At 41.3% G+C, this 27121-nt stretch overlaps 1 protein-coding gene across 2 annotated transcripts in view; it reads right to left on the bottom strand.

Annotated features, from left to right (window-relative positions):
* Window positions 1-27121, bottom strand: part of mettl15 (methyltransferase 15, mitochondrial 12S rRNA N4-cytidine) — a 40211-nt gene that overhangs the window by 12935 nt on the left and 155 nt on the right. The window contains exons 1-3 of one of the 2 annotated variants that reach the window (XM_085907972.1): window positions 26627-27078; window positions 25761-26009; window positions 10350-10486 (exon numbers count right to left, since the gene is read on the bottom strand). In XM_085907972.1, coding sequence (XP_085764098.1) covers window positions 10350-10486; window positions 25761-25997 — 374 coding nt within the window. In that variant the 5' untranslated portion in view covers window positions 25998-26009; window positions 26627-27078. Of the gene's footprint in view, window positions 1-10349; window positions 10487-25760; window positions 26010-26626; window positions 27079-27121 lie in introns of those variants that run through there. The other variant, XM_085907971.1, reaches the window with a different exon arrangement.

The raw sequence follows: 27121 nt of genomic DNA, 5'->3' as shown, positions 1-27121 counted from the left end.
CGGTTGCTTACATAAAAGGCAAAGGATTTGATCACGGGATGACGAAGGGCCCCACGTACTACCGGCATCATTAGCGGCTTTGTTTGTGGATGGAAGTTGGCGGCCGGCACTCGGCCGAGTGGCTGTCCGGGGACGGTGGATGGGGCTCAGACATGGCTTTTACGCACGCCCGCTCCTGTTCTATGGAGCTTTCTTCCACCTCTGTGGCTGGAAGTTCAGTCGTTGTTGGCTCGTTGAACTCTTAAATATACTGTTAAATAAAGAGCCGTTTACCAAACCCACGTCTTTCCTGGTACTTTAACGCTACAATATATTTATATACTAGATCTCTGCAGCGCACGCGCAGCGTTGTTGACATAAAGAACGAGGAATTTGATCGATAGATTTAATGATTTGGAGTGACACAGATGGTTTGATAATATTGTTTTAATATGATAGTTATTTGAAATATACTTTATATATTGTTATATGGGTCTGTGGAATAATTAGACGTGAGCATATGTGGCGCATACGCGGCATTGTTTACATAAAGCACAATTGATGGATTTAATGAATTGGAGTTACACAGATGGTTTGATAAACGTGTTATTTATGTAATACTTATTTGAATAACTCTGAATGTTACGTCAGGCCTGTTCTCAGCTCCTCGTTTGAGTATATGTCACGTTAGCATACCGTATCGTTTAGCCTGTTGTTGCTGGTTCATGTCTGTTTTTGGTGATGGATTTTGATAAATAAATTTGCCCCAAAAGTGCGACTTATACTCCGGTGCGACTTATATATGGGTTTTTTTTACTTTATTGTGCATTTTATGGCTGGTGCGAGTTATACTCCGGGGCGACTTATAGTCCGAAAATTATGGTACTATTGGTTACTATAGTACCGTTCAATCTAAATGGTGACTTCAAACCTCCCAGGCTAAAAGTCGTAGAAACTGTGAAAAGAAATCGTGTTTACCACTGAGCCTGCATTACAGAGGAGGTGGAAAGTACATTAGGCAAAATAATTTCACCATCGCAAAGACAAATTGGCAATGGTTGAAGCTCCAGCCGAATTGGCCAGCACAGGTGAGTGCATGGGAGTTCGCCCAACCAGTCCACATGTGTTTTGTGGACTTGGAGAAGGCGTTCGACCGTGTCCCTCGGGAGGTTCTCTGGGGGGTGCTTCGGGAGTACTGGGTGCCGAGCCAACTGATAAGGGCGGTTCGGTCCCTGTATCACCGATGCCAGAGTTTGGTCCGCATTTCCGGCAGTAAGTCGGATTCGTTCCCAGTGAGGGTTGGACTCCGCCAAGGCTGCCCTTTGTCACCGATTCTAGAGAGAATTTCTAGGCGCAGCCGAGGCGTTGAAGGGGTCCGGTTTGGGAACCTCAGCATCGCGTCACTGCTTTTTGCAGATGACGTGGTGCTGTTGGCTTCTTCAGTCCGTGATCTCCAGCTCTCACTGGAGCGGTTCGCAGCCGAGTGTGAAGCGGTCGGGATGAGGGTCAGCACCTCCAAATCCGAGTCCATGGTCTTCGGTCGGAAAAGGGTGGAATGCCCTCTCTGGATCGGGGATGAGATCCTGCCCCAAGTGGAGGAGTTCAAGTATCTTGGGGTCTTGTTCACGAGTGAAGGCAGGATGGAGCGCAAGATCGACAGGCGGATCGGTGCAGCGTCGGCAGTAATGCGGACTCTGTACCGGTCCGTCGTGGTGAAGAGACAGCTGAGCCAAATGGCAAAGCTCTCGATTTACCGGTCGATCTACGCTCCTACCCTCACCTATGGTCACGAGCTATGGGTCGTGACCGAAAGAACGAGATCCAGGATACAAGCGGCCGAAATGAGTTTCCTCCGCAGGGTGTCCGGGCTCTCCCTTAGAGATAGGGTGAGAAGCTCGGTCATCCGGGAGAGACTCGGAGCCGCTGCTCCTCCACGTTGAGAGGAGCCAGATGGGGTGGCTCGGGCATCTCATCAGGATGCCTCCTGGACGCCTCCCTGGGGAGGTGTTCCGGGCATGTCCCACCGGTAGGAGACCCCGGGGACGACCCAGGACGCGCTGGAGAGACTACGTCTCTCGGCTGGCCTGGGAACGCTTTGGGATCCCCCGGGATGAGCTGGATGAAGTGGCTGGCGAGAGGGAGGTCTGGGAGTCCCTCCTAGAGCTGCTGCCCCCGCGACCCGACCCCGGATAAGCGGAAGAAGATGGATGGATGGATGGATGGATGGATGGATGGATGGATGGATGGATGGATGGATGGATGGATGGATGGATGGATGGATGGAATTTAATTAAAATGATCATTTCGGGGAACTTGACAGCAGACAGTACAGTGCTTTGAAGTGTTTGGTGCTTTATGCTTTAGACTAGAGAAGGGAAGTTAGCATGCAAACATGGTGTGTCCATTACTTTTCTACGACTCATATTTGAGTCCTTTCACCCACACACAGGTGATAATACCTTAATGAAGTCTGCTATTTACATCATGTTTTAAAATTGCTAATAATGTTCTAAAAATATGTAAAACAGTTACATAACATTTTTAAATTATTCATTTTCTTATGTGTGTTAGACCCAGAGTTAGATACATAAATGGCTTATGTAAGGTCTTTTATTATTAAAAAAGACACGTTCTAGTAGTGTATGTGCTAAGGTCCAAGTGTGGACTTGTATGTACTTAAAAGAGTCCTGAACTATTTATGGTTGTAGCATCTCACAGTATTTTTATGTGATTAACCTGAGCATGGAACTATATTTTTTGTTTTGAAGATATAATACTAGAACACACAAACGTATTACTTAACGTTACTGAACCGAGCCATTCAATTAGCAACCCGTGGGCCATATGCGGCTCAGAACCAGCCCCACAAGTGGCCTAACTTTCTGAATTCAACTGCATTCAAGAGATGCACTGGGGACTAGATCGGTACACAAGATTTTCAAAATTCCTACAGAGTTTGATAACATTAATGAATCACTCGCGTAGCCTACCCACATTGCTGAGGGTATTGTTTTAAAGTGTGTTAAAACAGGAGTCATGTCAAGAACCTGGGAGTGAAACATGTCCATTTCAACTTTGAAATGTAACATTGACAATGTAAACCGTTAATATAGGCATTATCATTGTCTGCTGTTTACCAGGTGCTTAATGTGTATGGTCTATATTTCTTGATTTGATAATTTGACCCAAGTGAATTTGTAATTGAATAGCCCTGCTGTATCGTAAACTCATTGATAACAAAAATATTATTAACTTTAGAAAAACAATCCAAAACAAGTCATCACTTTATAGTCTGTGGACAATGATGTTCAAAATACTGCTGCTCTTCACAAATCATGCCAGAAATACTCCCTTGTGTTGACCTGCTCAGTTCCGTTACCTGCGTCACTGAAGCCAGAGACAAGATGCTGATTGATTGCTTTCAGCAGGGGACCAGTGATGAAAATATCTTCAATCCAGTGAAGGAAAAACAATCGGTTATAAACATAGAACACGCAGATAGAGACTGGTGCTCAAGTGCTTGTTCATATTTTCAATTTTTGTTACCTCAATTCAGCTTAAAAAGGTTCTAAAATCTATCTGGGGCCAATCTATGCAAGAGACTGAGCAACAATAAATGTCATCACAACTCTTGTGCGCACACACACACACACACACACACACAAAACCTGTACACACTAGCAATGAATACAGTATGTTAATTCTACAACACTATACACACGAGAGATGGAACGCCTTATGCGTGTATGAATAAAGGACAAGAAGATTGCTAGCAACATGATCACTGAAACGGTCATATGTGAGAAGGCCAACGCCATATTTTGCATTATGTTAACGTTATAAATGTAAATTGGTTTTGAAAATAACTGAGAAATGAGGAAAAAATAAATAAAATATCCATCCATTTATCAAGTTTCCATCTTTTTCCGCTTACCCGGGGTCGGGTCACGGGGGCAGCAGTTCTAGGAGGGACTCCCAGACTTCCTTCTTCCCAGCTACTTCGTCGAGCTCATACCGGGGGATCCCAAGGCGTTCCGAGGCCAGGTGAGAGACATAGTGTCTCCAGCGCGTCCTGGGTTGTCCACGGGTCTCCTGCCAGTGGGACATGCCCGGAAAACCTCCCCGGGGAGGTGTCCAGGAGGCATCCTGATGAGATGCCCCAGCTACCTCATCTGGCTCCTCTCAACATGGAACGGCTCTCTCTCTCGAATGACCGAGCTTCTCACCCTATATCTAACGGAGAGTCCGGACACCCTTACTGCCGGAAATGCGAACCAAACTCTGGCGTCGATGGTACAGAGACCGAACCGCCATTATCAGTTGGTTCGGCACCCCGTACTCTCGAAGCACCCTCCACAGAACTTTCCAAAGGACACGGTCAAACCCCTTCTCCAAGTCCACTAAACACATGTGGACTGGTTGGACAAACTCCCATGCACCCTCAAGGATCCTGCTGAAAGTATAGGACTTTGGGACTGATAGGGCTGGTCCACTGGTCCACGGCCAGGACGAAAACCACACTGCTCCTCCTGAATCCGAGATTCGACCTCCCGACGGACCCTCGTCTCCATCACCCCTGAATAGACTTTGCCAGGGAGGCTGAGGAGTGTGATTCCTCTGTAGTTAGAACACATCATCCAGACCCCTTCTTATAGAGGGGAACCACAACCCCAGTGTGCGAATCCAGAGGCACTGTCCCCAATGTCCACGCAATGTTGTAGAGGCGTATCAGCCAGGACAGCCCCCACAAGATCCAGAGCCTTTAAGAACTCCGGGTGAATCTCATCCACCCCTGGGGCCTTGCCTCCGAGGAGTTTATTAACTACCTCAGTGACTTCAACCCCAGAGATTGCAAAGTCCACCTCAGAGTCTCCAGGTCCTGCTTCCACAATGGAAGGTGTGTCTTGAGGAGACCTTCAAAGTATTCTCCCCACCTTCTCACGACGTCCCGAGTCGAGGTCAGCAGCACGCCATCCCCACTGTAAATAGTGTTGACGGTGCACTGCTTCCCCCTCCTGAAATGCTGGATGGTGGACCAACATTTTCTCGAAGCCGTCCGGAAGTAATTTTCCCTGGCCTCGCCAAACTCCTCCCACGTCCGGGTTTTTGCCTCAGCAACCGCCAAAGCCGTGTTCCGCTTGGCCATCTGGTACCTGTCGGCTGCCTCCAGAATCCCACAGGCCAGAAAAGCCCGATAGGATCTCCTTCTTCAGCTTGACAGCATCCCTTACCGCCGGTGTCTACCAGCGGGTTCGGGGGTTGCCACCACGATAGCCACCAACTGCCTTACAGCCACAGCTTCGGTCGGCTGCCTCAACAATGGAGACACGGAACATGGTCCACTCGGACTCAATATCCCCCGCCTCCTCCGGGACATGGGAAAAGCTCTGCCAGAGGTGTGACTTGAAGCTCTTCCTGTTAGCAGACCCTCACAGTACGTTGGGGACTGCCAGGTTCGACCGGCATCTTCCCTCACCATCGGAGCCGACCCACTATCATTTGACAGCTCCGCCCCTCTCTTTACCTGAGTGTCCAAAACATGCGGCCGCAAATCCGATGACATGACTACAAAGTCAATCATCGAACTGCGGCCTAGGGTGTACTTGTGCCAAGTGCACACATGGACACCCTTATGCTTGACCATGGTGTTCATTATGGACAATCCGTGTCGACCACAGAAGTCCAACAATGAAACATTGCTCGGGTTCAGATTGGGGGTGCTGTTCCTCTCAATCACACCCTTCCAGGTCTCACAGTCATTGCCCACGTGAGCATTGAAGTCACCCAGTAGACTGGTGGTGAGCCCATGGGAGGGGGGAACCCACGTTTCCTTTTCGGGCTGTGCCTGGCCGGGCCCTATGGGCGAAGGCCCAGCCACCAGACGCTCGCTTTCGAACCCCAACTCCAGGCCTGGCTCCAGAGGGGGGCCCCAGTAACCCGCGTCCGGGCGAGGAAAAACAAAATCCGTTTATATTTTTCGGCACAAGGGGTTCGTGTGAGCGGTGCTTTGTCTGGCCCCTCACCAAGGATCCTTTTGCCATGGGTGACCCTACCAGGGGCATGAAGCCCCAGACAACTTGGCTCCTAGGATCATTAGGACACGCAAACCCCACCACCATAAGGTGACGACTCACAGAGGGGCCGTGTTTTACAGTATGAGAAAAAACACAGTGGAAGAACTTCCCACCTCCTTTGAGACGGGTCCTGATTCTTGTTTTTGCCTATGCAATAAACATCCGCTAAAGTGGACCCACCTATTTTTGGAGAACTTGGAGAGTACTACTACATGCTGCAGACACTTTCATTCTGGTAGTGGACTTTAATGATCTCGTGGGCAATGACAGTGAGATTTGAAAAGGCGTGATTGGAAAGAGCAACCTATTTAGTTTGTACTTGGTACTTTTACGCGAGTCCTATTATTCCAAAGTAAGTCCTCTACCAACCTCTGGATTTCAGTGCTCGTCAACTATTATCCATATGGGACAGACACTATGCTCAAACACAAGTTATGTACAATAGACACCAGAACAAAAAGCTGCAGTTTAATGATAGACTTCATGGTAATCCAATTGGATTGACAACTGCATGTCTTGGCTACTTGGGTGAAACAAGGGCACAGCTGTCAACTGATCACCACGTGGGGGCACCACTAGGTGGCTATTGAGCAGAAACATGGTAGAAACTCGGTTGTGTTCATTGTTACACCCAGAGCTGGATGTCCGGGACTCTGTTCTGTGGACAAATAGTATATTTAAAAGCTAAATGTGCTGGCTAGCGTCAGTGGTGTCTTGGTCCTGCCACTAGGGGGACTATTGCAGTCGAGATCGGAGAGATTTAAAGTGAAGAAGAGACGTGAACAAAAAGGCAGAGTTGGAAGAAAATACACATTGTTTGACTGCTGGTGCTGTTCTAAAATAAATATGAGTTACCCAAACACCAGCTTGCTTTTTGGAACACAACAGTGTCAGGCAAATTGGTCTTCACAATGAGCTCATGAGTCTTCCAACAGGACACTCACCCAAAACACAAAGCTGAATACAGCCAAGAATGACTACCAACAAAAATAAAAGCTTTATCTGGAACGAGCTAAAAAGCAATAGTTTGGAGAATTCACATTTCAAACTCCAAACACTTGAAGTAGTTGTCCCCCATAATGAGGGTTTGTGTATAAAAGCTTCCTTTCTTGAGTAATGTCCATCTTGATCTAGTTCAGTCTCTTCTTTATGTCAATTATACGGCACTATTTGCCGAGTGGATGGACATACGATTAATACACCATTCTTCTCCGCAGTGACCGTGTCACATATCCCTCCGCCCAGCAAAGCGGTGCCGCACAATAGCGGTCCACAGCCTTTTTACGAGTGTATAAGTCAGCGGTGGCCAACCCGCGGCTCGCGAGTCGCATGCCTGGTTTCATGCGGCTCTTTTACATTCATATCAACATCTGCGTTTGTGGGGTTTTTGTGCGTGTTGCTTCGCTTGAGTTCAATATGACATCTCCGTCAAACACGTATGCGCATGAGGTGAAATCCCGCAAAGGAGGAGGGGCAAACACATTCGAGGAAACAAATAGTGTCAATTTTGCTCTCAAAATGACAGGGAGAAAATACACAGCATGTGTGTGTGGGGGGGGGGGGTGATGTTCATGTGTGCTCATGTGTACGATGTGGCTCTTTGCGATAACACAGTAAAAAATGTGGCCCTTAGTCTCTGACTGGTTGGCCACCCCTAGTATAAATGATCAAGTCATCACAAAAATTACAAAAAATCCATAGATACGCTGCACCGGATGACAAGCCGCAGGGTTCAAAACCTGAGCAAAAAGTAGCGATTTATAGTCTGGAAATTACGGGACTCAATTTGATTACTTTGTGTTTGCACGAGATAAAATTATGTGAATCCGGATAATTTTTTAAACTGAAAGTATTGTCTACTTAAACATGTATCTGGGTCCAGATGATATTATTTTACTTGACAAAGGAGAGGACAAATTTCACCACACCCAGATGTGTGTGTGACGATCATTGGGACTTTAATTTAACTTTAACTTTACTGAGAAACAGTATATACCTCTCGGTTGGATTATGGGAAGAAAAATAAAATGTTGAATACAGTGCATGTAATAAGTTACCCTCACACGCAAGCTGTGCTTGCAGTTTCTTTGGAAATAGATTTTATTAGCTTTAAAGGGTTTAGTCACAGTTGTGTTTTGTGATTTGCATTGAGGTTATACTTTCCTCAAGACATGAGGGAGAAAGAAAATCCTTCAGCCCTGGTGGACGATGCACTGCGTAGGCTGCGAGGGCCTTTTACTCAGGCTTCCAATAATATTGGTTAATTGCGAGATTTCTCTAGCTTTTCTCAACTTGCATCACGAGTAGGCGTACAAGATTTTACAGCGGGGGTATATTGCTGCTGACAGAAGTGTTTAGAAACTCTCTTCTAATTGTCATTCCCTGCTCAGAGGCGCATTTTTCTTGCCGATTCCCCTGAGAGAGGTTTCCCCAGAATCTACGTAAAAGGATTCCTTCCCACACCATGGTCTTGGGAACATCTCATTTTCATCCTCCCTCAGCTTGCTCATGAACACGCATACTTTCTGTCACCATGGCATTGTGTCTCCCTGTACTCTCACTTACAGTTTCTTCTTTTTTTTTTTCTTTTTACTCTAAAACACATGCCCTCTCAGATCTTATAGATCCACCAAGGGAGGTAAAATCTCCCTCACATTGTGCAGAGTCGTGGGCCCATACTCTGACAAATGACATGCTCGGCCCACCAGGTCTGCGTGGGGAGGGAAAATCTGTAAGCTAAGAAGGGAAATGGACTTGATTGGACAAAGTAACTCAGTAACCAGTGAGGAGCATTTGATTGGGCTCAGGCAAGTCATGAGACACACTGTAAAAACTGCAATATTATATCACACCTACCGTATTTTCCGCACCATAAGGCACCCTTATAAGCCTTTAATTTTCTTAAATAACGAAAAATAATAATAATAATAAGTTGTTAAGATGTGCCTTTTGTGTGGACGGAATTCTAAAATTTGTAAATGTTGTGTGGCTGCCGCCAAACAGGGATGTATGTATGTAGGCGTAATATGTAGACCAGAGGAACCAATCAGAGGACATTCAGTTTTATGTAGATCGGGGCAGTAAAGCAATCAGAGGACTGTACGGAATACGTAGAGTACGTACCTCCGCCGCCATTCAGAAATAAATTCAAAGAAAACAGCATTAGGACCCTCTAAAGTGGCATCGACAAGGAGACATGTTTACGAGACACAATTCAAGCTTTCTGGAAAGTCGGGATCATTGCCGAAGAGCAACGTGACGACGACAAGACAATGGCGAGAGGTAACCTGGCATGTTTAATGGCGATCTTATCCAACTGTTTAATTCGGACACAGAAGATGAGGATTTTAATGGATTTGTGGATGAATATTGATTAACAACTAGAATTGGCAATTTCTGGAGAAATTGTATGTGAAGATGAATAAGCTGAAAATATACTTAGGGAATGCTACAGTGAAAAAGGAAGTTTTGCAAAATTTTGCGCAAGTTTTATAAAAATGTGAAATTTTTTAATCGTGGTTATCTTTGGAATGTTGACAATCCTCCCCAGTGTGATTTGAATGAGCTGAATAATGCAAATTTTAAACGGGAACAATGTAAATGATAGTGTATAACTCAACTCACTGTCTTGCTCCCGTGATGTTGTTTGCTGTTTACTGGAGGTAATGCATGCGCCCTATAATGCGGTGCTACCTATGTGTGGATTAAGTAGCAAGAATAGCCCCAAGAATTGACTCTGCGCCTTTAAGCCCGAAGCACCTTATGGTGGGGAAAATGCGGTACATATGTTTATAGAGCTGACCACAAACCAAACAATGCTCAAAAAGGTGAAGCTGTCAAGTCTGTTAAGAAGGGTGAAACATGAACCACAACCCTGTACACACGTTTGTCGAAACCAGGGGTGTCAAACTCATTTTTTTCGCAGGCCGCATTGTCGTCATAGCTTCTTTCGGAGGGCCATTATGACTGTCAACCCAAATAAATGTATGAGCACCTCATATTATATACAGTAAAATCTACAAAACAAATTGAGAAATAACTTGTTTTCAAATCAGACGAGTAAAAACTGGACAAATATTTAAAAAAATATATATATTAAAAGTAAAGACAGTTTGCAATTGTAGTAATTTCACACGAATTTGATGCACAATTTGTCTTCGCGGGCCACATAAAATGATGTGGCGGGCCGTATCTGGCCCCCAGGCCTTGAGTTTGACACCTGTGGTCTAAACAGTTAGTGACACAGGCTTTGGCTTGTGTTTAAGATTGGTTGAGCTTTCATAATAAATCACTTACGGGTTTTCCTTGGCTAACTCTTGGGCGTGGTAAATTGCCATGGGATCCCGGTCTAAGGCCAGGACTGTAACATCAGAAACTGCTTCAAGTATTGCCTTGGTATGACCACCACCACCAAACGTCATGTCGAGGACCACCTACATGAGAGAACGTGAAGATTTAAGATACACTATACGTACATGTTTTCATTGCAGGATTTATATTTCTAATAAGGTCTGATTTATGCGTCATATCTTGGAACGGATGATTTTTTTTTCCCATTATTTGTAATTGGAACGCATGATTCGGAATTCGAACGATTCACTTCTCAAACAGCCTTCTGGAACGGATTGTGGTCGAAAACCGAGGCTCCACTGTATTTCTAAAATTCGGATACCCAAAGTCCGCGTAAAATCAACGTTTAGGTGTATTTTGTTATCGATTTGGTTGGTCGTTGCAGTGATGCAGACTCTGCACCAGCCTGTCAAGGTGGAAGCTTAGGCAAGGCAATGCTCTTACTTTGATGGTCAAGCTACAATCCTACCCACACCTCTGGTCACAGGCAGTTGTAATCAAAAGAAAAAAATCACAGATATAATGAGGTTCATTCTCTGTTAGAGATAGGTCAGAAGCTTGGTTGTAAACAAAGGGGGGGGGACTAAGAACCAAGCTGCTGTTCCTCCGCATTAAGAGAAGCCAGATGAAGTGATTTGGGTTTCTGGTAAGGGTGCCTCCTGGATGTGTCACTGGTAAGGAGAAGGCCCAATGAACAGCCCAGGATGTGTCACTGGTAAGGAGAAGGCCCAATGAACAGCCCAGGACATGCTGGAGAGACTATGTCTCTCCGGCAGGCCTGGGAATGCTTCAGGGTCCCCCCTGGAAAAAAGGCAGGGAAAAAGGAAATCTAAACTTCCCTGCTTAGATGCTTCCCACACCACCCAACACAAGATGAAAAATGGAACAGCGATTTTCCTTTAATCTACATATCACGACAAGTTCATTTAAAAAGGAAATTCAATTCGACGAATGAAAATGTCTCTTCTCGATTTACTCTTAAAGAAATGCTTTAAGGTGACATGATTAAACTCAACTGTCAGATACCTAAAGTAAAAAACATTTTGAAAAAAATTCTGCCATCCTAACTCTGATTTTGTCCACTACAGAAATATTAAGTTATACAAATAAAAATGAACAGTTTTCTGATTGACTTTTAAATGACAAGGAAATGCTCGCTATTCCTCACAAAAACATTAAACATGTCAATCGATGGTGAGGTGGAAGGTGGGCTGTGTGCGTGAATGTGTGAGGAAAGAAATGATCAATGGCGGTTCCCTCTCCTTTTCAGCGCACAGCAGCAGACAGGGGAGGGGGTGTGGGCTAGTGGGATGACTCACACGCATAATGAACTTGCCTGTTGTGCTATTCAATACAAAAAAGGGAGAAGGAAAAGCAAAGAAGATATGCTTTTATAAAAACTTGATGACATTCCGTAAAGCGCCCATGAGACAAACTAGTTCATGACTGAAGTGTACAGTACTTGTCACAATATTTTTACACTTCTTCCATGAGATATGCCCAAAAGAACAAATGGAACTTTGTTTATTTTACTGCTTTAAGTGGAAAAACAACAAAAACTCACTGTTTGTTATTTGTATTGCCGCGAAATGTGTATTCACATTTTCAATGTTGCACCAAACATGTTTGACCACATTTGATAATGTCTGACCCCAAACAAATGCAACAACAACACACATATTTAATGTTTGTAAGGCTTATTAGTAAGCTGTACCTTAACAGTACCGTATTTTCCGGCCTATAAGTCACTCCGGGGTACAAGTCGCACCCGCCATAAAATGCATAATAAAGAAGAAAAAGACATGTAAGTCCCAATGAAGTATTAGTTGCATTATGGGGGGAAATTTATTCCATAAAATTCAACATCAAGAACAGACATGTCATCTTGAAAGGCAATTTAAAATAAAAATAGAATAGAGCCAACAACAGGCTGAATATTTGTACGGTATGCTAACGTTACATGACACAAAAACAACAAACTGAGAACGTGCCTGACGTAACATATTAAGAGTTATTCAGATAGCTATAGCATAAATAACATGCTAACAAGTATACCAAACTATCCGTGTCACTCCAAATCACTAAATCCAATGAAATCTTCATCCTCTGTGTCACTTTTAAACAACTCTGCTAACTCCGAAAGAAGAAGCTGCAGCGATTCCTCTTCTACGTGGCTTACGTCAGACTCATCATCAGTTGCAGTTCCAATTATTCCACAGGCCTAGAGCGCCCTCATGCTAGTTAGTGAGAAAATAACGTGAAATGATATAATCAGGTGTTAATAATTTCACACATAAGTCGTACCCCCGGCCAAACTAGGAAAAGAACTGCGATTTATAGTCCGGAAAATACGGTATATTACAGTGATGATAGTGATGGGATTTTTTTGTCCAGAACCTTCAGTGTTTGTTTGTACAGATAGAGTAGTGGTGTTAGCCTGGGACCAGCTTGTCAGGCAGTACGTAATTGAATGCATATTGGTTATGGCTGCTTGGGTGATTTCTGATCAAGTGGAAATTGGACAAAATGAATATTACTTTTTTATTGTTTGTTTTTATTGTTGTTCACAAGGAATTTACATTTATGATTGGAAAATTAGAACAACCAGATACTTGAATCCCGTGACAATTTGTAGTTTTTTCCTCAAGCTAATGACTGTAATGAGCATTTTCTTCTTGATAAATGTGTGATATCTGCCTTTGCCAGCAGAGGGAACAGGAGAGTTGGAGTGATGTGAGTGATGCAGTGAGGCTGCAAGGTGGTAGTATGTATATTGCAGGACACTTCAGCAGTCCTCTCACAGCATCATTGAAGACATTGTTCCGCATAATAGACTCTCACTTTGTATTTATAAATAGTATGGTTTATGGAAATCTATTTGGTCTAGGTGGAAAAAGAGGCCTGATTACAGTCCATCTTATGGTTGAATTCATTAAAGCGAACGGGAACCTGAGAGAAGCCAGAGTACTCACCTAAATCCTACCTGTGACTCCCAAGCCCAGGTCAGTTACAGTGAGGGATCTAAAATGTCATTGAGAGGAGTTTTTTACAGATCTTGTTACACTAACGGACAGACCATTAGGGAGACAGAAACACCGGTGCAGGATCGCTTTTCTTGTCGCGTCCGTTGCCATGGCAAGAGTAAAGCTAACCGGTTTGCATTTCTTCTTCTGGTGTACAGAGTTCATGGCAAGACAACTGGACATGAACTGGCACAAGAGGAATCATGGCAGGAATTGTGTGGTTTTTTTTTTTTTAATAACATTATTTGGGTAGATTTACTGTAACATATTGGACCAATAAATTATCAACTTTATTCTGGAGACAAATCTCACTTGAAGCTGCCTTTCTAAAATTATATACGTACATAACCAGTTACATTTTAGAGTATGTATTTACGTAAAATTAAACATAATTTTGTGTGGCTTTATTCAATTATTGTAATGGCACAAACTGTTTTAAACCTTTTCTAAAACAGGCAAATACTGCATACAGGCAAGTTTTATTTCTATGACTACCGCTCCATAGGCACACTGATCACTTTTTTTGTTTATAAACATTTGGGAGAAAGCCTTTGTTTGCATTAGTCTTACAGGTAGGAGGCAGCATTGGGGAAAGGGATCTCCAAAACAGATGGTAGTTGAATAGATAAACTGATGAAGACATGACAGCTTCCTACACTTCGTCTGTTAGACTTATGTGTATAGTGATCAGTAATGTCTCAGATGACTACCTGTGAAAACTAAACATTCTGCTCGTGTATCAAAATGAGCAAAGGAGTGAGTGAAAGATCCAGGAGCACAGACACATTGACACAACCCTTTTCTAGAAGGCAGCCCAAACAGCAACTTGTATGTTTAGGTAATCTTTCTTTTGTCAGCGGAATGCAATGAAGTTGCACAAATACTTAAATTCCTCAGCTATTCAAGTGCTGTTTGCAGTCTTTTGGGAGACTTTGACTAGAATAGGTATTTGAGTGAGTTACGAGAAAACATGTCCACGCATGCATGCGAAGAAAAACATTTTCTTTAACTGCCTCCATAAACTCTAGACAGAACACTATAAAGCTTGCCAGTATAAACTAATTTAATATAAAATAGTTTCCGCCACTTAATAAAGGTTTGACATACTCTAGAAATATATGTTCTTTCATGTTGTCTACATTGTTCTGTACATGACTCCCAATGGTGTTTTGCATTGTTATATTGTCATTTTCTTATCTTATTGACCAGAGCAACTACTGATGCATGTTTTTGTACTCGTAACCTATAGGTACTAAACAGTACTCACTAAAAATATGAGAAAGACATTTTTATAGTGAATTCCCACTGAGACAGTCGCAATTCCTAAGAATCATTCTAACAAACAAATGATCATAGAAATGTCCCGCTGTCCACATGTTTTACAAACTGTGAACCCTGGGAAAAAAATACTACAACTAGCCATTTGTGAACTTGCCAATTTATGAACAATTTATGAATACAAATGTATAAGATACATCAAACAAAAGGCCATAAAGTGCAACAGAAATACCTAAAGGATAACTTTGTTTTACAGAAAACAAGAAATAAGGTCAAATATGATGCAGAGTATCTATTCAAGATGATTATGCGCTTCATTGGTGCGAGCTATGAAAGATTTCTTTTAAGTGTGACACGCCTGTCAATACAGTGTGCCAGCGAAACAATGCAAACTATATAAAGCTCAAGAGAAGATAGAAGTGAAAAGAGGGGGTGGAATCATCTAACTATATTCACAAAATGTAAAGAAGCATCATGAAAGATGGCTTTCTCTCCTGAAGGTGAATTTCATGCCCCTAAAGGAAGACAAAGGAAGAACAGGGCCAAGTCCATTAGGGAGAGCAAAGAGGAGTCGAGCTAAATGAAGGCTTCGTGGTGGAAGACATAGTAATAGGGAAAACACATCTAGAGGCATTTAGGAAGATGCGTCCAGTAGTTTGAAGCCCGGGTTGACAAAAGCAATCTTAAATGAAAGGAACTAGAGGATGAGGTGGGGGTGGCGATGGTGGCTTCAGGGAGAAGGGCTTCACAGGGGGTGCTTCTTCGTGCTCCCATAGGATGAGATTTTTACTGAACTTCGCCCTAGGCGTTACTAGCATGAAAAGTTTGAGTACATGTTTTATGTTTACAGTATGAAATCAAGAGATGGTCCTGTAAACTGTGAAAAGGCATCCATGGATTAACAGATACTCAACGCATTATTTCATCTCATCTTAACATACATGGTCACAGAAACAGTAATAAATGAGAAAGTATTGCAATTCATTAGGGTAGCAATCTACTGTATAGTACTCTATAGTACAGCTATTTGAAGGGCATAGGGACTGGGCTGGCCCATGAATTTTTTAAATCCACATTTTCATTATGATCATGAGCTTTCCTCATGATTCACTTTGAGAAATCACAGGCATTTGCTGTTTATGGTTGGCCGTGTGACATCACTACATTTAAAGTAGCAAATACGGTCGGACTATTATAAATTCTACATTTGGATTATTCTTACTACAATAAGAAGATGTAACTCTTTACATAAATGAGTAAAAAATAAGCACCAAAATGCAATAACCTTGTTTTGAATAGATAGAACAGGTTTTCAGTTTTTTAAATGCCTTCCCAGAACCTTAGCCGACAAACTTGTGCACTACAAATGCTGGCCAATTAAAGGCAAACAAATATGATTTCAAATAAAAGAATATCTGGCCTTTAAAACGTTTTGAGCAACATATCAGTAGTCACTTAAATGTTGTACAGAGGCTGAGATCAACCAGAGTCAAATTCCCTGTTTGGCATGCACAAACTTGGTCAATAAAGCTGATTCTGATATGATGTAGCGCTATGCAAGTCTTATTATACAACTACTAGTTAGGGCTTTTTTTTTTTCCCCAGGAAATATGTATCACCGGGGAAATGACAAAGTCACTCGGAATGTCATGACTGCTCCACCCCCTGGTACTTCTCCCTAAACTGCTCTTTATAGCTGGAGTACCCCAACAAGGACATGTTCACCTTGAGGAACACAAGCTGCTTGAAGTTATGCAGACAGCATTTTTGGTGATATAGCCTGTCAAAAAAAAAGGAGAAAAAAAAGTTGTCTTGTCGCAGCATAGTACTGGGAAAGTTGTGATAGCTCATTATTTCACTGACCCACCCCAAGCTTTCCTTTCTTTGACCTTTCCCTCATCATCCATCCTTTTTCTTCCTCTCATACTTCTACTTCCTCTCTTACACCTTTGTTTCATTTATTCTTCTGTTCTTTTCACAAATGTTTAACTCATCTGTTTCAAACTCGCAGGTCAGGGGCCATTTGAGAGTTGCAAAATAGTATTTTGTAGTCCCCTAAGTGTAATGAGTGTTTAATGGACTTCGGTGTGTGTATGTTTTTTGTTATTTTTTTCAAATTCAGAAAGCGAGCAGGTGGAAAAAAAAATATTTCACAATAAATACTTTGCAGATTATTTAAACATCAGCTCGTGAGGATATGCACAATAAAACCAAATTTTGACATCCTGGGGTTAGCTCTTTTAAAATGCTGTTTAAGCCGTATCAACGTTGGATGGATGGATAAACTAATTAAAAGTAAAACTGCCATAGCCATTGCCGCCTTGAGCATTCAGATAATTAGATGAGTGGTAACACCATTGCTGCATCTGAGACAGTGACAATTGCTTTCATCACGAAGCTGAGTGGTCAGTGAGTCTCCAGTGTTAAAGTTCACAGACTCGTTGCATTTGATAGTGTTCTGAAACCAGCAAATGTGCAGGTAGACTTCACAGTCCTACATGGACCAGTCACAACATTATGCACTTGCACAATACAGTAAGATCCAGTACAAATTATTCTGCCTTTAAGATAATAATGTTCAGTTTTATTTGCAAGGAGCATTATTGGTTAAATAGTGTCATATTCAGCATTCTTTTTGACAATTTAAAACTCGCTAGCAAGTTAATTCCAGCATTTGGCCTCTCCTATTCCAACTAACTATACAGTAATGGTTTGCAGTGGCAGACTACTTGTTTTTGCTGTACTAGTAGCATAGTAAGGAAAACAATCAAGCCCAAGACGATGCATGGACACATCACCAAAACCGCCACGAGGGTCCCAGGTGTGCTTCAACCTATCCCAGCTGACTTTGGGCAGGAGGCGAAGGACACTCTGAACTGGTCGCTAGCCAATCACAGGTCACATGTAGACAAACAAACATTTACACTCACAATCACACCTACGGACAATCTGGAGTGTTCAATCGGCCAACCATGCATGTCTTTGGAATTCTGGAGGAAACCGGACTACCCAGGCACGGGGAGAACATGCAAACTTTACACAGGAAGCCCGGAGCTGGAATCGAACCCTGCACGTCCGCACTGTGAAGAGGACGTGCTCATGAATCAATCACCGTGCCGCCACAGGGCAATATGACAAACTTAATAACAGAAAGCTTCGAGTGCAGACACTGCTTTAACAATAAGTTTAAAAGTATGGCAGGAGAAAGAATGAACACAATGACAAGGAAACAAGGAAACTACCATTACTGGTTGAGGTGAGTGGTGTCATGTAAAGTCAAGCAGACATGCTCTGCCCAACCAAATTAGTCAGGAAACAGAGAAAGCAACAAGTGGGAGCACTTTAGCTTAGACGAACAGCACTTTCAGGGTGAAGCTGATAATACAGATTGTGTTGGTCTCACAGATCGGTCAATGCCTCATATTTCTTCAAGGCATTGCATAATGCTGCCTAATGAGTGATCTTTAATCTAATATACAAGTAATACATGACGTCTTGAAACGTATTATGCATCTGTTACAGTAGATCAGCACTGGACTGAAAAATAAGCATTTGTTAGGTTCAAAGACCAAAGTGATGCAAAGTATACACATCCAAAAGAATACACACCCTTACAAAAATTCTGTTTGCAGACATACTGTGCCCTCAAGTAATGCATTGAATAACCACAGCAATTTTGAATGACCCTCCACATCGCCTAATGGTCACTAATAAATATGAGATTATGTCACTATAGATACTGCTACTAATGATAACAGCTAAAGTACATATATTTTTTCCATTTCTCACTGAAAACTGAACCAAATACTGGTTATATTACTTGCATTAATAATATTAATTTTGCATGATCTCCTCAACTGAGGATGGAGTCAATTTTAGCAGATGTGGCCAGCATGATGAGATTATGAAGGCAAAAAAAAATAGGTCAAAAAAAGACATGCGCAATTATTTTATCAAGGGACTGATATCTTTAATGAGTTATAAATAACAATTCCAAGGACCCAAAGATTCCCAAGCAACAATGACACCAACACATGTTGACGTGATGTTGTGCCAGTTTTAACATTATTCTCGAGAGGTAAAATGTTCAAACAAACAAAAACACCTGTTCTCAGTAGTACTAAAAATTTAAAAGAAAAATGAGTACCTGAAAGCAAAGATTTGTTTATTTTCCATAATTGCTTTATCACCATCGTATCTTACATACAAAACTCCGTGAAGCAACTGTCTAAACTAGATAAAGATAAATTCATCGACAACTTTACTGGAGATAATTAAAAACAGATTATTTCAAACTCTCGTTGATGTTGTAGTACAGTGGTTCTTAACCTGGGTTCTATCGAACTCGAGGGGTTCGGTGAGTCGTTCTAAGTGGTTCGGCAGAGCCTCAGGGGGGTCACCTGATTTATCGTGTTAATTTGTGATGACGCATATCTGAACTGGTCTCTCCAAGACAACAACACAAGTCACACTGACTTGCAGGTATGTAATTTGTTGAGAGTTCATGCATCGTGTTGTTCTTTGAATAAGGTGATGTTTATGCAGGGCGGCTCGGTGGAACACTGGTTAGGCACGTCCGCCTCAGTTAGGCGAGTGCGGGTTTGATTCCACCTCCAGCCTCCCTGTGTGGAGGTTCTCCCCATGCCCATGTGGGTTTTCTCCGGGCATTCCGGTTTCCTCCCACATCCCCAAAACATGCTTGGTAGGCCGATTGAACACTCCAAATTGTCCCTGAGTGTAAGTGCGAATGGTTGTTCGTCTCTGTGTGCCCTGAGATTGGCTGGCAACCAGTTCAGGGTACCCCCGGCCTACTGCTGGGATAGGCCCCAGCACGGCCGCGACCCCCGTTGGGACAAGCGGTATAGAAGATGGATGGATGGATGTTCACACACGGCTCATTTTGTGCACAAGTATAAAACATCTATGTCTTGAAATTGAAAAAATATATAATAATTCATTTTTCACTTAAGAGGTATTTGGTGAATGCGCAAATCATTCACAAATCAAAAATACATGCAGCTGAAGTTGGACTAATTCCTGTTGTATAAACTCTTTACATTCTCCCTATCATTGATGGCAAACCTTTCCATTGTGTCTTGTCTTTACCCTAAAGTTAGCAGGAAAAGGCTCCAGCCCGCACTTCAACCTTGAAAAGGACAAAGAGGACAAAGACAACCAGCCCTCACTTTGCAACGCCCCGGGTGCATTTACCATACGTCATCGATCCGCACATTTGAGTGACGTCAGCCTTGAAGTTGCTGTGCACCCAGTCAGCTCACTTACACAATGGCTACATTGGCAAATGTTGTTTTCAATCCACAAAGTATGAACAGGGCCTGATTTAGATCTGATCTTTTTCTGCACTGCCTTTATGCATATTTGACCAGGGAGCATGAAACTCCTGTTTAAACCATGTAGTGTAAATGCTTCCCAAGTCTGAAATTATTCAAAACAGTGATGCATGATAAGAGTATTTCAATCCAAGAATACTATTCATTGTTATCCCAAATTTACTGGAAAGTTTGAGATAATGCAGGTAGACCTTGCAAAAAACACCAATTGAGCATATGTTGCAGGAATGAGTCATCCCAATCCAGCTATCCACAGGGTATGCATATGATTACCATACCAACCCTCACACGAGAAATATTTACAGTTAATATTGCAAATACAGTAGACCAACAATGATATCGATCTAAGATCTACGAAAATGACCGTTACTTTTGTTTCACGGATCAAGATCGACATAGATTACCATTACTTTTGTTACATGGATCACTATTGGATACATACAGTTCAGAATCTTGGTTTGATTGCTGTTAAAGCAATATAGTGAAATGACTCATACAAGTCTCCTCTCTTTCAATTAGTATGTCGTTTAAGGTTGTATTTACGTTCATGTTGGGCTTTGAATATTTCACCTTAATGAAGAGACTCACCACTTTTACCTTATTTTCTATAAGACGCTACTATTTGCACAAACTTTGAACCCTGTGTTTTATAGTCCAGTGCGGCTCATCTATGGATTTCTCAAGATTTTTATGGTATTGTATAATTTCTGCATATTCTCTTATGTGTACATGGAAATTTAACATTAAAACAAAATCTATATATGAACGAATCAGGATTTTCCCCTAATTTTAGCTGGTACAGTTTACATTCGGGTGCGGCTTATAGTTCAGAAATTACCATACTTCAGTTAGCTTTGTCTGATATTTACATGAATTTTTCACAGCACTGTAGGTAAATGGATAAAAACGGATGGATGAAGAGAGACTTTATTCAACCACAGGGGAAATTCAGTGTATCAAATAATACTGAAGACTTGAAAAATAACACAATATTAACTATTATACTTAGTGGCTAAGATTTAAACCATTTAAAAACCAATATAAAAATGTTTGCGCCCTATATTTCCTTGGGGCAGTTATAATAAGTATGCTGGTTAATACAAAATGAGCCTCTGTCATGTCAGTGGTTGCTTGATTGTCAAACAAAAAAAGCAAACAAAAAAATGAATAACAGCAAGATATTAGCAAAAGGAGGAAAGATTACATGTTTAAAATGTTTACATGTTTAATAAGCTCAAAAGTTTAGAGTTAGTTTTTTTTAATGATTGGAAATATTGGAGAATATATAAAATAATGCCACAGGGGTTATTTTCCAACTCATTTTAAGGTTTAGAATAAAATGTGATTAATGTATTTCTTTCATCAAAAACAAATGCATTGAGGAAAATGCTTACTGTGGAACACATTAACACTACAAAATTAAAGAAATGTGATACTATTAATGTTTATATCTCAGGCTGGAATTAAAAGGTCTAATAGCATGGGGGGAAGAGGAAGGATTCCTTCAGCCTGTGAATGAAGTGGGCAGTGACAGTAGTCTGTAAAGCTGTTTCTCAGACTGGAGATCTGGAGATGCTACTGTGCAGTGGACGATGTGATATGTGTCTCTAATGGACACAAGCTTTTCATTTGTGCTTCTTTCTGCTACGGCTGTCAAGCTGTCTTCAACTTTGTGCCCACAACACATAATGTCTTTCTCCTTAGTTTATCCACCAGTTTACCACACACAAAGACAAAATTGTTGGTACTACTATGTTAATTAAAGAGAAACCCACTGTGGTCACAGAAATAAATTGAATCTGACAAAAGTAATAGCAAAATTTCTATGTAAAATAAAAACCAAGCAATGAAAATCTGACATTGCAATCAATGGTCCTCTTAACTTCAAGTTTTATTGCACAACCTTTTGAGGCTATCAATGGAATCAATAGATTTGGGTGACTTTCAATGAGAATTCTGCCCCTCAGTGGATATTTTGGGCCATTCTTCATGAACAAACTATGCATGTTGTCTCGGGTTTGACGGTTGCTTTCTTCAGATGGCATATTTCATCTCCTTCCACAGATATTCAATAGGATTTAGATCAGAAGGTCACTTCAGAATAGTCTACTGTTTTGCTCTCAGCATTCTTGGATGTTTTTATCTGTGCATTTTGGATCATTATACAGATGCAAGAACAGCTGTAACTGAGACCAAACTGTCTGACACTGAGTGGCATATTTCTCTCTAGGCCAGTGGTCCCCAACCAACATGCCGCGGCCCAGGACCACACAGATGAAAGAAAAAGAACATGTATTATTTATTCATTATCTGATACCAAAAATTATTTTACAGACCCAGACAACACTGCATGCTGAAAATGACTTTATTCATCGTAGATGTTTTAAGACGCAAGAATGTGATAGAAACCACCTGCTCAGGTAAGTGAAGGCCTCTTGTATTTATTTCAGTGTTGTTATATGAACATCAAGCTAAAGAACGTGTAAATGAAAGGACTAAAACAACATTGCATGACAAAAGTGCCCATAAAGACCTTGTCTGCTCAGGAAGGGAGAACAACTTGCCACTCTGTAGACTCAGAAAAACCTTACTGATAATGAAGTACGACTGACTTGTCTTTACAGCACACCCCCACCAACTATCCCACATTGACATGTTCTACTCATGACAGTAATGAGGCAAGGAAGGAGAAGGACTTCTCTGACCACTAATAACCTCAGACTAAACTTGTAACTTTACGAGACCAAGACCTAATATCTGTCTATCAATCAGCCCCTCGTATCCTTGGCTAGAGTGTTTCATTTCAAGAATCAATTATTTAGTGGCATCTTCTTTCAAAACTTAGGGCGCATCCAAAAAGGGTCTGTGAAAAAAAAATGGCTACGTTTGCAAGAGGGTGTGGTTTCCAAACTCACCATATGTGTGTGTGTGTGTGTGTGTGTGTGTGTGTGTGTGTGTGTGTGTGTGTGTGTGTGTGTGTGTGTGTGTGTGTGTGTGTGTGTGTGTGTGTGTGTGTGTGTGTGTGTGTGTGTGTGTGTGTGTGTGTGTGTGTGTGACATATGTACATGTAGCTAAAGTACTATACACACTGTAAATATGTTTTTAGAACACTTATTATTATAACAATATTTTTATACCAAGGTACAATACAGTAAATATGTTTTTAGAACTCTTATTATAACAACTTTTTTATAACAAGGTACAAGGGTATTTACTGCAATTGTGTGGGCACTCCCTGCCTTCTGCTGGCGTCACCAGTCGTCACCAGTTTACGATACTTGAGCAAAAAAGCAAATACATATATGGGACTATTTTTCCACAGCCACTCAGGCTATTATTTTCACTGTCCACACTGATATGAAGTGGCATCCATCTGATAGCAATGAATTGTTTTATTACAGGACTAATTTGTTATTGAGACTACAATATAATGCCAGCTGTTTGTTAGGGCATGTCCAAATTCAGATTTCTCATCCCATTCACTCTCAAATTGACACTAGCAGAGTTTACAGAGTTACACTTTAGCCATGTTAATGTCACATGGCATCATTGTTTATAGAACTGCAATATTACATTTGATTGAGGTCATTGGATGAATGAATGGATGAATGAATGAACACCTGTGTTGAAGCAGCAGTTCTGTATGTGTCAAATGCGTAAGGTGCACAGCATGTACTGTGCAGCAAAACAAAATCTATCAGACTGTTTTACTAACATCTGATTGGCAAACTGTCTTGGGACAGTTGGCAAATGGGCGGGCAGCGGAGGAGTTTAGAGGTGTTAAAGTTCAGGCAGCAGCGACGCAGCACCCTGTGTCGTGCCAACAGCTTAACGGTGGCGCAAATTCCTGACTAACTCACTGACCCGTGGCCCCCACTTTTCTTGACCATGCATTTCATATTACATATACATGTATTTATTTAAACATAACTATTTATACATTTAAAAAAAAACAAATAACACAGCACTTCTTCAAAAGAGATCTTTTGACTCATGCCCATCTGTGCTCATCAAAAATGCATTTAACAAAAGCAAAGAGAATATCACCATCTCTCAAAGAAAATAACAACACACATTCTATTCCGGTCATCATCCAAAGCCTACGGTACAAAACGTGTTCTGCATCAACAGCTTCACAAATAATAAGACTGGTCAGTTTTGTCATGTTTATTATTGTGGCTGTAGTTTGCTGCATTGCACTGCATTTCACTGAGAATCATTCCCAGTAAAGAGGAACTTGGCAGGTCATATTGTGAACATCATAATTATTAATTTTACAGGTGAGGTTTTATGGTAAGTAAGATTTTGGTATTGTTAACTGTTCTGTGACAGAAAACAATGAAACTCTTAATACATTCCCACACGCAAAAACAAGTTCACTATCACAGTGATAAATTACAGTAAAGTTACAATAAAGCACCGTTGGAACGATAGTTGTCAGTTAGCATCTCGCACCAGCAGCTGGTGTTATCGATCAATTACAAGTACACTGCAGAGACGTTGCAATTTCTTCATCTTGCGGATTTTCACCATAATGAACAATTTTCTACACCATTTTCTTTAACTAGGGTTATGGATGAAGTGTCATCAATTCCATCTTAATTTGGGCAAAAGGCACGGGTACACCCAGGGCTGGTGGACCCTAGTCAGCTACTACCTTATTGTGCAGCACACAAATAAAAATATTCCATAACAGTGGTTAATTGCTTCATTCATAAACTGTAGACTTTATTTTTCTGTATTTGATTATTTTGCCAGTGGTTTTATGTCTAACAAAGGTAAACTTTAATAGTTACTAGTGGTGGTCCAATTGACCAACGAGAGACCAGCCTGTGCGCAGTTAGCAAACCTTCCCCCTTTCCTTAACATGGATTAAAGGTTACAGGAAAAAACAGCAAATAAATCATAAAATATGTTTGTACATTTTCTACCCTGTCAATTTGTAATAATATCTGTATTTTGCATATTAAAGGGATTGAAATTTGAATAGAATGTTTTTTAATCTGATTCATCAATTCATCTAAAGAAAATGGCGGATTAATCGATAATTAAAATAAAGGTTAGTGAAGAAATTTAACATTTAAATACATGCAACTAATCCAGGTGATCGGTATCAGAATCGCTATTGGCTAATCTCACTCATGGATGATCTGTCTCGGGACCGGCAGCATAAAATCCTGATCGGAACACCCTTACATGTTACGACTGCTTTTCCACAAAGGTTCATTCAATCACAAAAAAGGACTTCCTTAGTCCGTATGACACCCTTACTTAAAACTTACCTCCTGACGTCTACGAATGCAAAAAATACTTTTGAAACGTAACTTTTTTTGTCATGATGTAAAACTATAGTGAATGTGAAATTTAAAAACCATTGACAAATAAACAAGTGCACTAATTGGCCTGTGTAATCCTCTAGATAAGAGGAATGCAAAAGAACAATGAATTTTGGTTGTTTATGTGTTCACACTGCTGTGACAGCATAACCAATGAAAGCTTGAACCAATTTTTGGCGGAATTCAAATATCATACATGCTGTATTATAAAGGCTTTCACACTTACCTTGGTTAAACAAGCAAAAAGAAATTCACAACCGTTTATATGATTGTTTGGTTGGAAGCTAATTTAGAACACCATGTACCAGCATATTGGGTAATATGCTGGTATATATAAAAATAGAATAGGTAATAGAAAAATAAACTTACTTGACCTGGGTGGATGTCTAAGTGTTGAAGTACTTCTTTGAGCATTGCAGGAACATGTGGAGGTTTTTCATTTGAAGCATACAGTTCTTCCGATTTACACAAAGAACGAGCACCAGAGAAGGCACAAAGGCCAACTGTCTGAGAGTCCAAATTTAAATTCCATAATTTCTTCACTGTTTGCACAGCCAAACGTGTTTTCTGAAACTGTCGGGGAGTGGGAATACGGAGAATTGCCATCCTTAGTTTGACCTGTGATAAAGACAATAGCAAGGATGAGTAAAATATGATGCAATATATCATTTATAACATGACATTACCCGTTTTTTTAGTTTTGGACTGGAAAACATATTAATCATAAGTAGCATCACAATAAAATTAACAAGACAGTGCAGGACTGATATGTTGGACTGCAATGATACATGACAAGCATACAAGGTTAAACCATTTTGCTTTATTGTTTCTGGCAGGGATGAAATTTATATCCAATAGGGCATCATATTTTTAACCAAATATTGAGCCCTGCCAGGGGTGCATACACTATCTTCAGTGCCAGATCAGGCAGATGCTGGAAATTAGAGCTGGGGTGATAGATTCTAAATCCTGAAACAATCATTTACTATTATCAAGGGCCAATCGACGTGACAATGTTTATTTCCCACGCTGGAGCAGCTCAATACACAACTGCAATATTACCTCTTTTAACTATTATTATCTGCTTCGGTTAATCAATCAGGTTGGCAAGCTACATGACGTAAAAAAAATACTCCCTACAAAAAGCACCTAAGTGAGTCACTTTGTAATAAAAAAGAAAGGACTTCAGGTGTATCCTGGCAACTAGATAAATTCAAAATATGAGTGTTACTGACTTGGGATTCCAATTAACCCGATGCATGTAGAGGAGCTGCCAGGGATGATGAACATAATATTGGTCAATGGCTTCAAATGAATCCACTGAATTTCAAAACGGTAGTGAGTGATCCCACAAATCAACTGCAGTGGCCCTATCAACCGGTCCCTTTCAAATTCAATGAGAATGGTTAGGTAAAGGGAGGTGTAAAGAGGTTTGATGGTTATGATCATGTTCAGGCACCACATTGCTGAAGAACAGCATGCATGAAACAAACAATGCTACCATTAGGATGTAAAACTCGAGTGTGTTTTGCGCGTACTAAAAATTGCAGCATCAGAAATCTTTGTTCCTGCAGGAGCCGTAGAAACTTCCACCCACTAAAGCTGTTTGTCAACACGTGAACATGATCCAAATTTAGCAACATAATCCTGCGATCGGCGTTTGATCATACTATATTGTGACGTGATCATACTGGATGACAGGACACGATAACTGCAGCAAATATAAACAG

Source organism: Syngnathus leptorhynchus, chromosome 3 (assembly GCF_054491065.1).
Source record: "Syngnathus leptorhynchus isolate UIUO chromosome 3, UIUO_Slep, whole genome shotgun sequence".
NCBI classification, from domain to species: Eukaryota; Metazoa; Chordata; class Actinopteri; order Syngnathiformes; family Syngnathidae; genus Syngnathus; species Syngnathus leptorhynchus.
This window is presented reverse-complemented; position numbering and strand designations above follow the sequence as displayed.